This window comes from Hyperolius riggenbachi, chromosome 12 (assembly GCF_040937935.1).
Source record: "Hyperolius riggenbachi isolate aHypRig1 chromosome 12, aHypRig1.pri, whole genome shotgun sequence".
NCBI lineage: Eukaryota > Metazoa > Chordata > Amphibia > Anura > Hyperoliidae > Hyperolius > Hyperolius riggenbachi.
This window is the reverse complement of record NC_090657.1, coordinates 113,556,843-113,572,591: the sequence shown is the minus strand read 5'-3', so window position 1 is coordinate 113,572,591 and position 15,749 is coordinate 113,556,843. Positions and strand designations below refer to the sequence as shown.

Below are 15,749 nucleotides of genomic sequence, written 5' to 3'. Positions count from 1 at the left end.
ACTATACTTGAACCCAGTTCTGATTTTCTTGTTAGTTAGACGGCTTATTACAGCGCAGAATATCTGAACATATGATGTATTGATTGAATTTCATTGGTTGATATTTTAAAAAGGGGTGAGCTTTTCCAAAGTTGCAAGTTGGAAACAACTCACCTAAGTTCTACCATATGTTCATTGATAACTGGCTGTTTAACTCAGTCTTGGATAAAAAAACTAGACCTTTCAAGCTACCTCCTCTAGATATTTGGATACTTTGCCGCAGCATGTGCAAGCCACACCTAACCAAGTTTAGGACGACTCAATAGATATTTTATTCCAAAATTATATGTATTTTACCCGCCTGCTCTGTGTAGTAACACAGGCCAGCGGAGGTTAAAGTGTAGACAGAGGGAAAATTCCTGTCATTTATAGTTGATTGCATAGCGATTGTGGGGCAACGCCCAGTCGTCAGATCCACTGAGTCATCCTAAATTTGTTATATTGAATGGTATAGCTGACATCAGCCAGTTTATTTTGGATAGCGCAATTTTGATTTTGGACTGCGCAATTTTGATTTTTGATAGCCACCATTTTGTTTTTGATAGCCACCATTTTGTTTTTGATAGCCACCATTTTGTTTTTGATAGCCACCATTTTGTTTTTGATAGCAGCCATTTTGATTTTGATAACAGCCATTTTGTTGTCGTTCAATTCATCCATTTTGTCTCCAGAGACCCTGTGGTAAATTGAGTAACAGGGCCGACGGCCATATTTGATGAGTCATATCTCTGCACTGTATTTGAGTTGACTGCTAATTGGTTTAAGCCTTTTGTATTGGTGAATAAGTATAATAACATTTTGATGTTTTACTGAAATTATTATCCAGCTCATTGCTTATTATAAGAATGACCTTATGAGTTTTGTTTTATATCAAAAGTGCAATATTATATTGTTTTGATATTGTAATATTTATTCGATATTAAATTGATATTTTTATAAATTGGTCTACATTTATTTGCATGTTTAAACCAGTACTGTAAAACCTCGGAAAACAAGCTCACACAGTTAGGCGTATGTTTGTATTTTAGCTCCTCCTATTTTCCCAGGAGCATTACATTTACATTTTTGATTTTATATTTATTTTTAAACAAGTTATACAAACATTGACAAAACGCCCGACAATTCTTAACATTATCAAGAAATCTATATAACAGTTTCAGTAATAAAACATAATTAGTTGCCTCAGTGAGAGCTGAGGCGCTACACCTGCTAATGCCGAAATTCTGTTTTGTCCCCACGTTTATTGCCTGATGAAGCGGGCTGGGCCTGCGAAACGCGTTGCACTTTTTTGGGGTACTATTTAATAAATGTGATTGCTACTATTCAGACAGTCTTTCGTGTCTGCTTTATGGAGGTAAGTCCACCACTTCCTCCCAGCAAATTTTAAAGTTTTTATCCGCTTTTATCCTGCTGGCGCCTCTGTTCTCCTACTGCTATACCGTGTCCACCCCTGGTGGAGGGGTGATCTACCCCCTTTCGCATCTACAGAGAGCGACTTCTTATCCCTGATTGAGGACAGGTCTAATCTCCTCACCTGCCTATACAGTGGTTGCCTTTGTGGTAACCCATGTTTGTGAGTATGATTTTCTCACGATAACCTTTATTTCATTTATGCTTAACATACTACACTATATTGGGCTCTCGGTTTCTCTACACAATATCCTTATGTTGACTGGAGAACCTCGTGACGAAACTAATCTCCTTTTCCATTGTTCTGTTAGTATTGTGATCCTTCTTGGTTATCAGACTATTTTGATCAGTGTTTCTTGCTCTTCTTCTGGCTTCACTCACCAGTTTCCTTGGAAAATGTCTTTCTGCAAATTTCTCGGTTAATGTCTGTGCTTGTTGGTCGAAAGTATTCAAGTCGCTGCAGTTTTTTTCGGATTCTAAGGCATTGCCTGTAGGGGATATTTTTCTTCCATGACTTATGATGGCAGCTCTTATAATCTAGATATGAATTAGCGTCAACTTTCTTGAAGAAATTTCTTGATTTGATGGTTGTTGCTTCTTGGTATAAGATTAGGTCCAAGTATTCAACTTGCCTTAGATTGTGGTTAGAGGTGAAAGTGAGGCCCCAATCGTTATCATTCAGGTGGTTACAGAAGTCTGATATAGATTTGTCATCCCCATCCCAACTAAGGATCAAATCGTCTATATATCTCCTGTAGAAGACAATTTTAGCAGTATAGGAATTAGAGGAGCCCAGTACCAATTCCTCAAAGAGGCCTAAAGTAAGGTTAGCGTAGCTTGGAGCACAGCTAGCCCCCATGGCTGTGCCCCTCCTCTGTAGATATATGGAATCTTGAAACCTGAAACTATTATGAGTTAGCGTAAATGAAATGGCGTTGATCAAAAAATATTTCTGTTTTACGTTTTTATGTTGCGAGAAGATTGGTAAGGAGGCAACCACCTTTACCTCAAGAAGTACAATGGACTGCTCGAGCGATTTTGTCATCTATTTAATAACGTGCCCATGTGGATTACAATACATCGGCCGAACCACACAACTGCTGAGAACCAGATGGGGCCAACACAGGAGAAATATTGCGAGGGGTTACCTGAAGCATGGTCTCTCTAGACATTTCAAAATGGTACACAACTGCGAATACTATGATACTGTGATCTGCCCTATTGAAAGAATTCCAGAAACCTCCCAAAATAGAACTAGCAAACTACAAAGTCGGGAGATGTTCTGGATTTTTAAGATAGAAACTCTACAACCACAAGGGCTCAATATCTGCTTGGAACACAACTTTTAAGGGTCTGATGCCCACCAGGACCGGACTTCAATATTAAATCACCTCGAAAGCCAGATATTCCCTATTTCCACACCAGATCCCTATATCCAAATCATGTACCCAAAGGATGAGCCCAATCATCTAATCCCCTCTATCCCCCTATCTCCCAAGGATTAGAGGCCCAATTGCTAGTTAGTTTACCCAACTACTAATATCTCTCTGATAGTTACCACATAAATCAGACTAGTATTTTCCAGTATTGGCCCCTTCCAGCCACCCAAGGTCTCAATATGCTCAGGGCTAAGTCCTTATCCACCACCAAGGGTCACTAAAGGTCCCAGAAGTACCCAGGCTAAGTCATCACCTAGGGCGTTGTATAGGTATGGACTATAGAATATGAATATGAATATGGATATACGTATGGACTATAGAATATGACTATAGAATATGAATATTTACATACCCCATAGGACACTAAACATAATGGGAACCTATCTTAGGCCCCGGGAGCAGTTTCATAAGGGACAGACTTGGTATTATGTCTGTTATTTCCACAAAAATGTGTGCTGCACCCAACTTACAAAAAAGAGATCACTATCAAACAGATGTCCAGTGTCTCTTATGTATATAGATGTTTTCTTTGTTCCTAACCATATTATAGACTAAATTTTATACACAGAATATACTTAAATATTCTTCTTAGGAATACTTACATCTAAGCTTTTTCTCATAATCTATTCCCTTTCTCCCCCTGTGTTATGCAGATACACATAAACATATGCCTCATTGTTTATCAATTTACATGAGTATTTGTGGCAATGTATATGATCCTATGTATAATTAGTGTAATTTTATTATTATGTATTGTATAAATACTCTTATGTTTATTGTTGTCCTTTTGGCCATAAAACTATGCATCAAAAAATAGGAACTATATGTATCCGAGGGTCACTATATTCCAATAGGGGCTCTGCAAATATGGCTGCTTAGGAGGACACTAGCGTATAGTTAGAAGCAGCAGTCCTCAATACTTCGTTCATAAACGTCACACGCGTGAACTAGCGTAGTGACATTTCCTCTATTTGACCGCATAGGAATCGCCTCCAGTGTGGGAGTCTCAGGACCCGCCCTGCCCAGAGAGTCTGAGACATTAAGCCGCACGGGGAGAGCGGTGATGTCGGGCGACTATGCCCCCCTGTTCGGGGAATACACATGTACTATGTGTTACCCCGGCTAGCCACAATGACGTCATGCCGCATGCGAGCGCAGCGGCGTCTAGTGACCACGCCCCCTACATCCGGCTCGGGAACAGCCTGACAGCGGCCACGGCGTCAGCTTCATAGGCGCCCAGGATAGCCGCTGCTGCAGAAAGGTAGGCTGGTTTGCTTACTACAACCTTAAACTCAGTGGCGTAGCTAAGGAGCTGTGGGCCCCGATGCAAGTTTTACAATGGGGCCCCCCCAAGCACTCTATACATAGCAATTGATACAGCGCATCAAAACCTGCCAAGGGCAACTACAGTGTCAGAGGTGCAAGAAAAGGATGGGAAACAGTTTATTAATGATTACCACTATTCAAAGTATCTATTGAAGTTATTATTATGAGCACAGGACCAATAGAGAGCTAATACTGTAGTTGAGGGAGGGCCCTTCGGGGCCCCTCTGGCCCAAGGGCCCGATGCGGTCGCTACCTCTGCACCCCCTATTGCTACGCCCCTGCTTAAACTAGGTCCACTCTCTCCTTACAACCTCCTCTGTTTCCTAACCCGACATCAAATATCAACCTTTTATAGGCTAACAGCCGAGTGGCTGCTTCCCTCTCCCCCCATTCCATATCCCCCTTCCCCTCCCCCCTACCTTTACTGCACCTGAATTACATATACCCATCACATGGGAGCTAGTTGTATGTCTGTTTTTAAGCGTCATGCCCAATAGGTCTATTGGGACAGGGAACCTTTCCAGTTCCTGCCAAATATTTTATACATGGTAGCTTTCATTTTAAGTGTCATGTTTACAATTGCACGGCCTTACAGATGACCATAGAATGGCACTATGTTTTTATAGCTCTTGATTTACTTAGCAAAAGGCTAACAGTGTTTTTATAATGTGTTTTACAACCAATTATGTTTTATTATTGAAACTGTTATATAGATTTCTTGATAATGTTAAGAATATGACAATATCTGAGAGTTCTCTTGTTCTTTTGTGTTCTTTTGCTATTCTAAGTGCCTTGTTTGTTTCCAAAGGCACGTTATTCGACCTGAAGAAGCGGTTTTCACCGTGAAACGCGTTGTCAGCTAAGTGCCCAATAAGGCATCTATATATTTTAGAAATATACTCAGTGGATGGACTACTTTTTTATAAGGTAGGACCGCTGTTTATTATTTTGTCTATACTTAAAGCTACTGTTCATGAGCACATAAGGTAAACATCATACTGTGCGAATCTACCTGGCGCCTCCTACACCCTTCTACCCACTATTGTTTATCACCATCTGCAACTCATTCAGCACCAAGTAATCCTTAGCAACCAATGCAAATAAACACCCAATACAAACTGGACCTTGGTAACCACTGCAGCTTGACACAGACTGTACTTTGGTACCTCAGCACCCACTACATCTTAGCACAAACTGGACCTTTGCATCTCACCACCCACTGTATCTTAGCACCCACTGCACATTGGCACTTACTGCAAATTTTCACCTACTAATGCTTAGCAACTGCTGCATGTTGGCAACCACTTCTTCTTTGCCTAAAAGGAGCTTGGGTGCTGATCAAGAGGGACAGAGGTCCCAGTAGTGATAGGGGAGTCTGTGCCTACATCGGGCTCCACTGTGCCTAATTTAATACTGGGCACCTATCACTGCTGATTTGACGGTGGTGGAACCAAAAAACTTGGTTTAAAGGAGCCTGATACTGCTGTAAAGGAAGAGAGGTGGGTGGGGGCTAAGACTACCTAATACTGCTTTCTGGAGAGGGTGTTTTACATACGCAATTTAGCACAATGGATCGATTGATTACGGCCACTTTTTCAAACTGAGCACCTTCCCCTTGAGGATCCTCTGCACGGCCCTGTGTAGATGCCAATATTCTTGTGATGCACAACCTGTTTGCTAGCTATAAAGGCACCATTTTTCAAACTATAGTATGCACCATATACGGTAACATGCACCATACAATTAGAATAGCCAAACCACCAAAAAACAATCTAGCTCTGTGACAGAACATATTGTTTGCAATTCGTCTTTCTGCCACAAGAAGTGAGCAGTAAAGAGCCTCATTTATGACAATACACGTGAATTAACGAAGGTTTCTACGAAGTTTGTTTTTGTGGTGCATTGCGGTGCGATGCTCTAATCGCACCGCACTGAAAACGCTGGTTGCCAATGTGAAACAGTCCTTAGTGTTGTACTCTATTTTGTGAGGTACTGAATGTGTTAAATACTAAGGAATCTAAAAGGGCTGCAGGACAATCAAAGTTGCAAACTGCCAATCAATTATACACTTACCTAGCCCAGTTCATCGAATTGTGGACACCACTTTTCTCTGGTAAGTAATCCCCTGCAAAACTAATCATTTGGATCCTATAAGCTCTTTCATGGTCCCACATATTCTTCTTTTTGCTGGCAATCTGTATATATCGAGGCATGGGTTCATGCAAACGAAATGCTGACTGAGTCTCAGTTTCTAGAACCTTCTTGATCAATTTTGTTTGTTGTAATTTCCATTTAGGATCCCATGGGGCATTTATATCTTGAAACTCCATGTCATGAGTCACCACAGAATTATTGAGTCCTGTAAATTCACATATACTGTACATCATTATTTGATAAATATACCTTTAATTTTTATTATTTTCTTAGTAGTGTAGGTACTTCTAAGTAAAATAAAAGCAAGCACTAAAAATAATTAAAGTGATGCAGTAAAAACACAAATAAAAACAAGGAACACCAAGAGCCCCAATAGTGTAATATGTACTGGTAAGTGGTTACTAGATAGAGTAAATATTATTACTCACAAACCAGGGTTACCATTAGGCAACCACTGTAAAGGCAGGTGGGGAGATTTTCCTGACCCCACTCAGGAATAAGAAGTCGCTCTCTGTAGATGATAAAAAAGCAGGTTCAACCCTCCACCCAGGGTGGACTCAATATTATGCAGGAGAACAGAGGCGCCAAAAGGATAAAAGGAAGCTAAATGAGCTTAAAAACCAAATAGTGGTGGACTTACCTCCTCCAAGTAGAAACACAGCGACTGTAGTAAAGACAGTTAATAGATCAGTCATTAAATTGTATAAAAATAAAACTTCTAAACATCATCACCAAAAACGAACGTAATTTCATTCTTAATTTTCACCCAAAAACCCACTTCTTCTACTATCTCCCCAAAATACACAAAGATCTCCATAAACCACCCGGCCGACCAATTATATCAGGTATAGACTCCATGACAAGTAATCTCTCCTGCTTCATCGACCGACACCTACAACCAATAGTTACCAACCTCCCATCATATCTGAAGGACTCAGGGTTGCCAACCCAATTTCTTATTTTTTTCTGGACAAAATGGTCAAAAAATCTGGACACCCCAAGGTTTGGACGGACATGGGGTGGAGTCGGGGGCGGAGTCAGTAGCAGGATTTTTTGGAAACTTCTTGTTAATTTTGGGAGGAAAGAAACATAGCTGAAGCAGGTATTACTGCATAAAGCTCATGCGAAACAGTCCTACTGAATTGACACAAAATGCTGCCCTGCACTGGTCTGCCGCGCACACACTGCTGCCCCGCAGTCGTCCGCCACACACAATGCTGCCCTGCAGTGATCCGCCACACACAATGCTGCCCTGCAGTGGTCCGCCACACACAATGCTGCCCTGCAGTGGTCCGCCACACACAATGCTGCCCTGCAGTGGTCCGCCACACACAATGCTGCCCTGCAGTGGTCCGCCACACACAATGCTGCCCTGCAGTGGTCCGCCACACACAATGCTGCCCTGCAGTGGTCCGCCACACACAATGCTGCCCTGCAGTGGTCCGCCACACACAATGCTGCCCTGCAGTGGTCCGCCACACACAATGCTGCCCTGCAGTGGTCCGCCACACACAATGCTGCCCTGCAGTGGTCCACCACACACAATGCTGCCCTGCAGAGGTCCGCCACACACAATGCTGCCCTGCAGAGGTCTGCCACACACAATGCTGCCCTGCAGAGGTCCGACACACACAATGCTGCCCTGCAGAGGTCCGCCACACACAATGCTGCCCTGCAGTGGTCCGCCACACACAATGCTGCCCTGCAGTGGTCTCCCACACACAATGCTGCCCTGCAGTGGTCCTCCACACACAATGCTGCCCTGCAGAGGTTCGTCACACACAATGCTGCCCTGCAGTGGTCCGCCACACACAATGCTGCCCTGCAGTGGTCCGCCACACACAATGCTGCCCTGCAGTGGTCCGCCACACACAATGCTGCCCTGCAGTGGTCCCCCACACACACATTGCTCCCCTGCAGAGGTGCGCAGCACACAATGCTGCCCTGCAGTGGTCCGCCACACACAATGCTGCCCTGCAGTGGTCCGCCACACACAATGCTGCCCTGCAGAGGTCCGTCACACACAATGCTGCCCTGCAGTGGTCCGCCAAACACAATGCTGCCCTGCAGTGGTCTGCCACACACAATGCTGCCCTGCAGTGGTCTGCCACACACAATGCTGCCCTGCAGTGGTCCGCCACACACAGTGCTGCCCCAGGGTAGTGTCACCAGAAGCTACATGCAGTGTCCAGTACACCTGCTTTCAAGTATTAAAGCAAATTTGTGAGTTTGTAAGCCAGCAACAGGGGCAAGAAGTAACAGAGAGGGAAAGACAACTACATGCTGGTGAGAATGTTCAGCATCATAGATTGGAAGAGACAGCCCCATGAGAGGCAGTGTCACTGAATGGGGAGATGTGGAGATAGAAACACATGGAGAAAATACACAAACACTGTGATTAAAATACACTGGAAAGAGAGAGGGGAGGATAACAGTTAAGAGAGAAATAAGCATACCCAGTGACACAGGCTAGCCAAGTAGGTAAATTTATGGGGGAATTAACAGCCACACTGAGGGAGGAAGGAAGAGATGGCAGTAAATGCAGAGTTCATACACTTCTCATGGTGGGGGCTGGGGAGTTTCACTCACCGCAGATTAACTTTATCATGTAATTACAGAGTACAGAGAGAGCAGCCTGATTTAGATCATCCCGGAGAGATATGAAGCAGCAGGAAAGCTGAATGAGGCTGCAGACTGATCTTTCTCCTTTCGGTACTTCTGCTGTGCTCTGATTCACATGACACTCTTCCTGGACCGGAGTTGAGGGGGGCGGGCTCTCTTGGCTGCTTCTCTCTGGCTCTCTCTCATTGGCTGGTGAGAGGCAGAAGCAGGAGAAAGAGTACTTCTGATTGGAGGGTGGGAGAGAAGAAGGAAAAAAGCCTGGGGCTTCTTACAGAGCTGCCCGGCTTGTTGCCTGCCCTGTTGCTGCGGTGTGCACATGCGCACACCAGATCCTGGCTCTATACTTTAGACGGACACCTTTTTAAAAGTACGGACAACTACGGACAGGGGAAATTTCCTGTCTGTAGTACGGACTGCCCGTACTTTCACGGACGGTTGGCAACCCTGGAAGGACTCGCAACATCTGATACAAATACAATCCCACATCCCCTGGTCCTCTGAATACCATTGGCTCACTTGTGACATCACATCACTTTACACCAACATTCCCCATCAGTTTGGTTTATCAGATATACAATTCTTCCTTACCACTGTTCCCTCCATACCACCCATACAACAGAATTTTCTTTTACAATGCACCGAATTCATCCTTAACAATAACATTTTTCCTTCAATGGCAAATACTACCACCAAATCAGCGCTAGAGCTATGGGTAGCTACTTTGCACCATCATATGCAAACCTCACCATGGGCTACATTGAACAACAACTAATAGAAACTGAACATCCATTTACCGACAACATTATACTATAAAAACGTTACATCGATTAACTGTTTTTTATTTGGAAAGGCGACATCACACTCATCCCCGCATTCATACAATTTCTAAACACAAACAAAGCCGACCTTCAATTCACCTCACAACATCACCCTGTATCCATCGACTTCCTGGACCTAACAATTTTCAATAAACACAGTAAAATCAAAACCAAGACCTTCTTCAAATCCGTAGATTCCAACAACTACATCGATTTCAATAGCTTTCATCACCAACCTTGGACCCAGAATACACCCTACAGCCAGTTCAGACACATATACAGAAACTGTACCGATAACCATGATTATATTACACAATCCAAAACACTTACCAAGAAATTTGCTGCTTGAAAATACCCGAAAAAACTCATCCGCAATGCATGCCATAAAGCTAAACAACCCTCCATTTCATACCCAATCCTAATACTGATGCAAACCCACCCCCCAGATTCATCACACAATTTAGCAAAGAACACCAGGGCATCAGATCAATACTCAACAAAAGATGGGAAATTTTACTCCAGGACCCATACCTCAGACCCATTCTACCCAATAAGCCACTCATCACTTATAGAAGCGCACCCAACCTCCGTAACTTACTAGCCCCCAGCAGACTCCGCTGCCACAAAACTGAAAGTACACTTAACCAAGCCCCCTCCACACCAGGATCCTGGTCCTGCAACCACATCCGTTGTCTAGCATGCACCTTTGTCTCCAATACCTCCTCATTTAAATCATGTGTCACCAATACCCATTACTCCATAAAGAAACACATCTCCTGCCAGTCCAAATTCGTTATTTACGTGATTACTTGTGCCTGTCATCTCCAGTATGTTGGCAGAACAACTCAAGAAGCCCGGAGCCGAATTGGCCAACATAAAAGGAACATTCTTAATAAATTTCCCATGCACAGTGTTTCCCTTCCCGCCACTTTCACCTCATGCACCAGAGCAAACCCGACACTTTTTCCATCACCTTAATAGACACCATTAACGAATCAGAACCAGCGGCATTTGAGAAACTCAAAAAACTAGAAATGTACTGGATCCAGACTCTTAGGACACTCGCTCCACAAGGATTAAATAAGGTCCTAGAAAAAATCTATTAATTTTCTAAGCAATATATACATACTGTTCCGTTCACACTTTTAGCTAGTCCTCTCTTTTAAGTTTATAATTTCTGATGTTATGATTTTACAGTTTTATATTTTTACTGTAAATTATGAACATTCAATACATTGCCACAAAACTGTGAAAACCTATGGATGGATAGACAATATGTTTTTTTTATATCATGATGCTACAACATCAGGTGACACAGATGTGACAATCTTTCCTAGTGTTCTATATCATGCTTTTCTTAGATGTTTTTATATATTTTTATAGTATGTGTTATTAATATTCTTTGATTATCTTATTATTCTACATGTATCACATCATTTTAACCTGTCTTGCATGTACTTATTTTATCTGTTCAGGTAATATGTCATTGTTACGCTCTGCTATGCAATTTTTCATACAATCACCTTTATGCATATATCACAATCCACCACTGGATGGCACTGCATCACTAAAATGAACTTGCCCATACTCTTGCCCTATTCCAAAATGGCACCAGCAACTGCTAGTTGCATTTGCACATGTGCAGAATGACTCAGCACATTTACCAAGCACTGTGATTGGTCAATCAACCCCCAAAGTAGTATAAATGAGCACTCCTGGAAGTGAGCCCGCACAGAGGTGCCTGGCTCTTCTACTGACCACATATGGTAAGTCCCAGCTTTCTTTCCTTATGATACCTTCATTTTTTTCCATTGCTTGTGAATTTTTGCATTGAGAATTCGGTTTTTGATTCGAGTTTAAATTTTGGATTTTTACATTCTTTGCTTTTAGCGCAAAAATACACGAGATCAATATTTTAATGTGAAAACATACAAAACTATATTTTAGCGCAAAACGTCTAAAACAATAATTTTTATTCTAGCCCGAAAGATTGTTTTTTTGTGGAAATGTGCAATGCACGTGAAAACCGCGCAATTTAAACGGGAATTTTTTTCCCAAAATTGTTTACTTGAAATTCGAATTAAACATTATTTTTGCAAGATTTTAAGCGAAAAGAAAATTAACAGTTTTGCTCATCACTGCTCACAATTACCTTTTCCACTGTCTTTATCCCAATCACCCCCACTTTTTAATACCTATATCACCTCTAATGTTTGATATTTATTTATAGTTATAGGTTTTTATATATATTTTTATACAGTTTAATGACTGTATGACTAAACATGTGTTATGAGCCAATTATCTCTGTTTACAGCTATTGCTCCGTTGTTATTGCCTGATGAAGCGGGATCAAACCTGTGAAACGCGTTGCATATTTGGAGTTCATAAATAAAATATATTAACTGTCTTTACTACAGTTATTGTGTGTCTACTTGTATTTACCAAGAATTTGGTTTTTACGCTCATTTAGCTTCCTTTTATCCTTTTGGCGCCTCTGTTCTCTTGCATAGTAAAAACACAAGGAGGGACTGATGACTTATTACATTAAAAGAAATCAGCAGCAATACTTTGGAATTAAAACATCAAAACACAAACAATGATGGAAATCTAATTAATTAGACATGCATATAATTAGTGCTGAGAGCATCTGAACAAGGTATAGATTTACAATACAGGTCAATACACTTGAGAAATTCATCAGTATTGCCACCATTTAAATCAGATTTTCAAATTTGCTAGACCCTTAGGCTGGGAGCACACTAGGCAGTGCAGAAAACCATGTGTTTTCTGCATGGTGAGTTCATCTTTTGCTTTGTATTCGTTGCGTTTCTGTATGTGTTTTCATTGTGCACGTGCGTTTTTATGTGTTTTAGGTGTGTTTTACTTTTGTGCATATATGCATTTGATCTGTGGGGGACATAATATCTGTATTTGATCTATGCAGGGCCGGGATGACACAGAGGCCCGAGAGGCTCCGGCCTCTGAGCGGTAGGTCATCAGGTCAGGATGGGGCAAAGGCATTTCAATCCTCAGGCAGTCCAGAGAAAAAAAAGGTTTTTTTTCCACAGTCCTGAGAGACACAGCTAAGGGAGCGAAGATAAAAAGCTCTTTGCACAGTTGTTCTGAAAGACATACATAGTTTAGATTAGTAAGATTGGTAGACATTTCCTTTTGTTTGTTTTTTTAACTCTTCTTCACTGACTTCTGTCAGTGATGTAATCCAGCTGCTCCCCCAGGAAGCCACCCAGTCAAGCATGGCTGACTGATGGAGAATGGAATTCTAACGGAAGTGTGTGTGTGTGTGTGTGTGTGTGCGTGCGTGCGTGCGTGCGTGCGTGCGTGCGTGCAGCCCTGCGCCCCTTCCTCCATCCTGAACCTGTGCTCCGGAAGTGAGGGAGACAGGCTGTAAAGGCTTCTGTGCTTCTCCCTACCCAGGGCCGGATTTGTACTTTTTACCGCCCTAGGCCCACTATCCCCAGCTGCCCCATGACTACAGTGGAGTTAAGATAGGGTTATCCGACATAAGGCAGTGGACTGGTTAGGGATACTCATAGATCAGGAGGAGCTAAGGCTATGGTAAGATTAGAGTGTGAGCTCCTCTGAGGACAGTCAGTGACATGACTATGTACTCTGTAATGTGCTGTAGAAGATGTTAGTGCTATATAAATACATAATATTAATATGGTAGGACATTAAACTATGGCTATGGTAAGATTAGATTGTGAGCCCCTCTGAGGACAGTCAGTGACATGACTATGTACTCTGTAAAGTGCTGCAGAAGATGTCAGTGCTATATAAATACATAATATTAATATGGTAGGACATTACACTATGACTATGGTAGGAATAGATTGTAAGCTCCTCTGAGGACAGTCAGTGACATGACTATGTACTCTGTAATGTGCTGCAGAAGATATCCGTGCTATATAAATACATAATAATAATATGGTAGGACATTAGGCTATAACTATGGTAGGATTAGAGTGTGAACTCCTCTGAGGACAGTCAGTGACATGACTATGTACTCTGTAATGTGCTGCAGGAGAGGTCAGTGCTATATAAATACATAATAATAATATGGTAGGACATTAGACCATGACTATGGTAGGATTAGATTGTGAGCTCCTCTGAGGACAGTCAGTGACATGACTATGCAGTCTGTAAAGTGTTGCAGAAGATGTCGGGCCTATATAAATACATAATATGTAATATAGTAGGATATTAGACTACAAATATGGTAGGGATTAGATCATAAGCTCCTCTGAGGACAGTCAGTGACATGACTATGTACTCTGTATCATGCTGCAGAAGATGCCAGCGCTATATAAATACATAATTATATGGTAAAGCATTAGACTATGACTATGGTAGGATTAGATTGTGTACTCCTCTGAGGACAGTCAGTGACATGACTATGTACTCTGTAATGTGCTGCAGAAGATGTCAGTGCTATGTAAATACATAATAATAATAATGGTAGGACATTAGACTATGACTATGGTAGGATTAGATTGTGAGCTCCTCTGAGGACAGTCAGTGACATGACTGTGTACTCTGTAATGTGCTGAAGAAGATATCAGTGTTGGTAAAGGGGGGGGGAAGCACTAGATGGCAGAGAGCTGGCAGTTAAAGACAGAAAGATAATCTGATGGTGAGGAAAGTGTAGAAAGAGGAGGAGGAGGAAAACAGACTTTTCCAGGACTGCAGTCTAAACTGTGCTTTTGATCATGCTGGGGAGGAAAGTTGTAAATAATCAGCAACAGCCCCCCTCCCTCCTGTAGGTGAGCTTATCTTGGCCCGCTGATAGGAGCACTTACATCTCTGAGTCAACAGCAATCTCTTGAATCTCCCGGGACAGACAGAGTCTCTATGTGTGACAAGCAGCCTGGAGAGGAAGGGGGCGTGGCTGCAGAACACACTGCTGTACAGAGAGGAGAAGGAGGACTCCGGGAGCGACAGGCATTAGCGTCACTTTGAGTTACCTGTAACCTTGTCGCTCCCTGCCCCTTGCATGCCCAACTGTGCCAAACCCAGCCATCCGTGGCTGCCGTAGCAAACTCTGAAGCAGGGCAGGTGCGGATCTGATCAGGCTGGCTGTATAGCACACCAGCAGGACCCCGATCCGCTGCTAGGGTGAAAATGCTTTTGCAGGTAAACTGCCAGTACTACCTCCGCCCCAGCCTATGTTAGCTAGGCTGAAATCTGGCCCTGTCCCTACCCCCCTCCACTCCTAGTACTGAAAAGGACTTGAACTTACAGAAATGACACTGCAGTGTCTTTATGCTGCCATACTAGAGTAAAGGCAGCCATACATCTAGCGATGATGGGCAGATTTCACCAAGAGACAAATCTCTAATCCAATCTGACACCTCAGACCGATTCCCCATCGATTTTAGCATGACATCTCTTGGGATCAGAGGAGTCCCCTGCTTCTGCTGCATCCGCCTGCACCCCTAAAGACCTTATAGTTTTTGAGAAAATCGATTTTAAAGTTTCAAAGGAAATTCTCCTTCTGACCTTGGGAAAATTAACCCCCGCCGATTTCAGCGGTTAATAGCAAAGCCCCCTTAAAAGCTAGAAACACCAAAATTGCTGGGGATGTTAAGAAGAACAGTTGGAACAAGAGGGGAAAAAACATTTCAAAAAGACCTTATACGTTTTGAGAAAATCGATTTTAAAATTTCAAAGAAAAAAGAGCCGATTCATTTGATTCAATTCATTAAAAAGAACCGGATCATTCATGGACCGTTAGTATACCTTAGAATGCATCCTGTGCAGGATGCATAGCTGCGGCTCCCGCTGTCTCTCCCCACCAGCCTTTACCTATCAACCCCCACCAAGGCTGGCACCCGGTTCACCCATGGGTGCACCAGGTGCCAGGCTGGGTGAGGGTGAGAGGTGAGGAGGCAGGGAGGAAAGTGGGAGCCGGCAGCTATGCGTC

At 42.7% G+C, this 15,749-nt stretch overlaps 1 protein-coding gene across 3 annotated transcripts in view; it reads right to left on the bottom strand.

Moving 5' to 3' along the window:
* The window catches only part of LOC137542588 (amine oxidase [copper-containing] 3-like), an 89,245-nt gene that overhangs the window by 35,534 nt on the left and 37,962 nt on the right, over nucleotides 1-15,749 (bottom strand). For all 3 annotated transcript variants that reach the window (XM_068264619.1, XM_068264621.1, XM_068264620.1), the window contains exon 2: nucleotides 6,288-6,573. In XM_068264619.1, coding sequence (XP_068120720.1) covers nucleotides 6,288-6,573 — 286 coding nt within the window. The remainder of the gene's footprint in view (nucleotides 1-6,287; nucleotides 6,574-15,749) is intronic.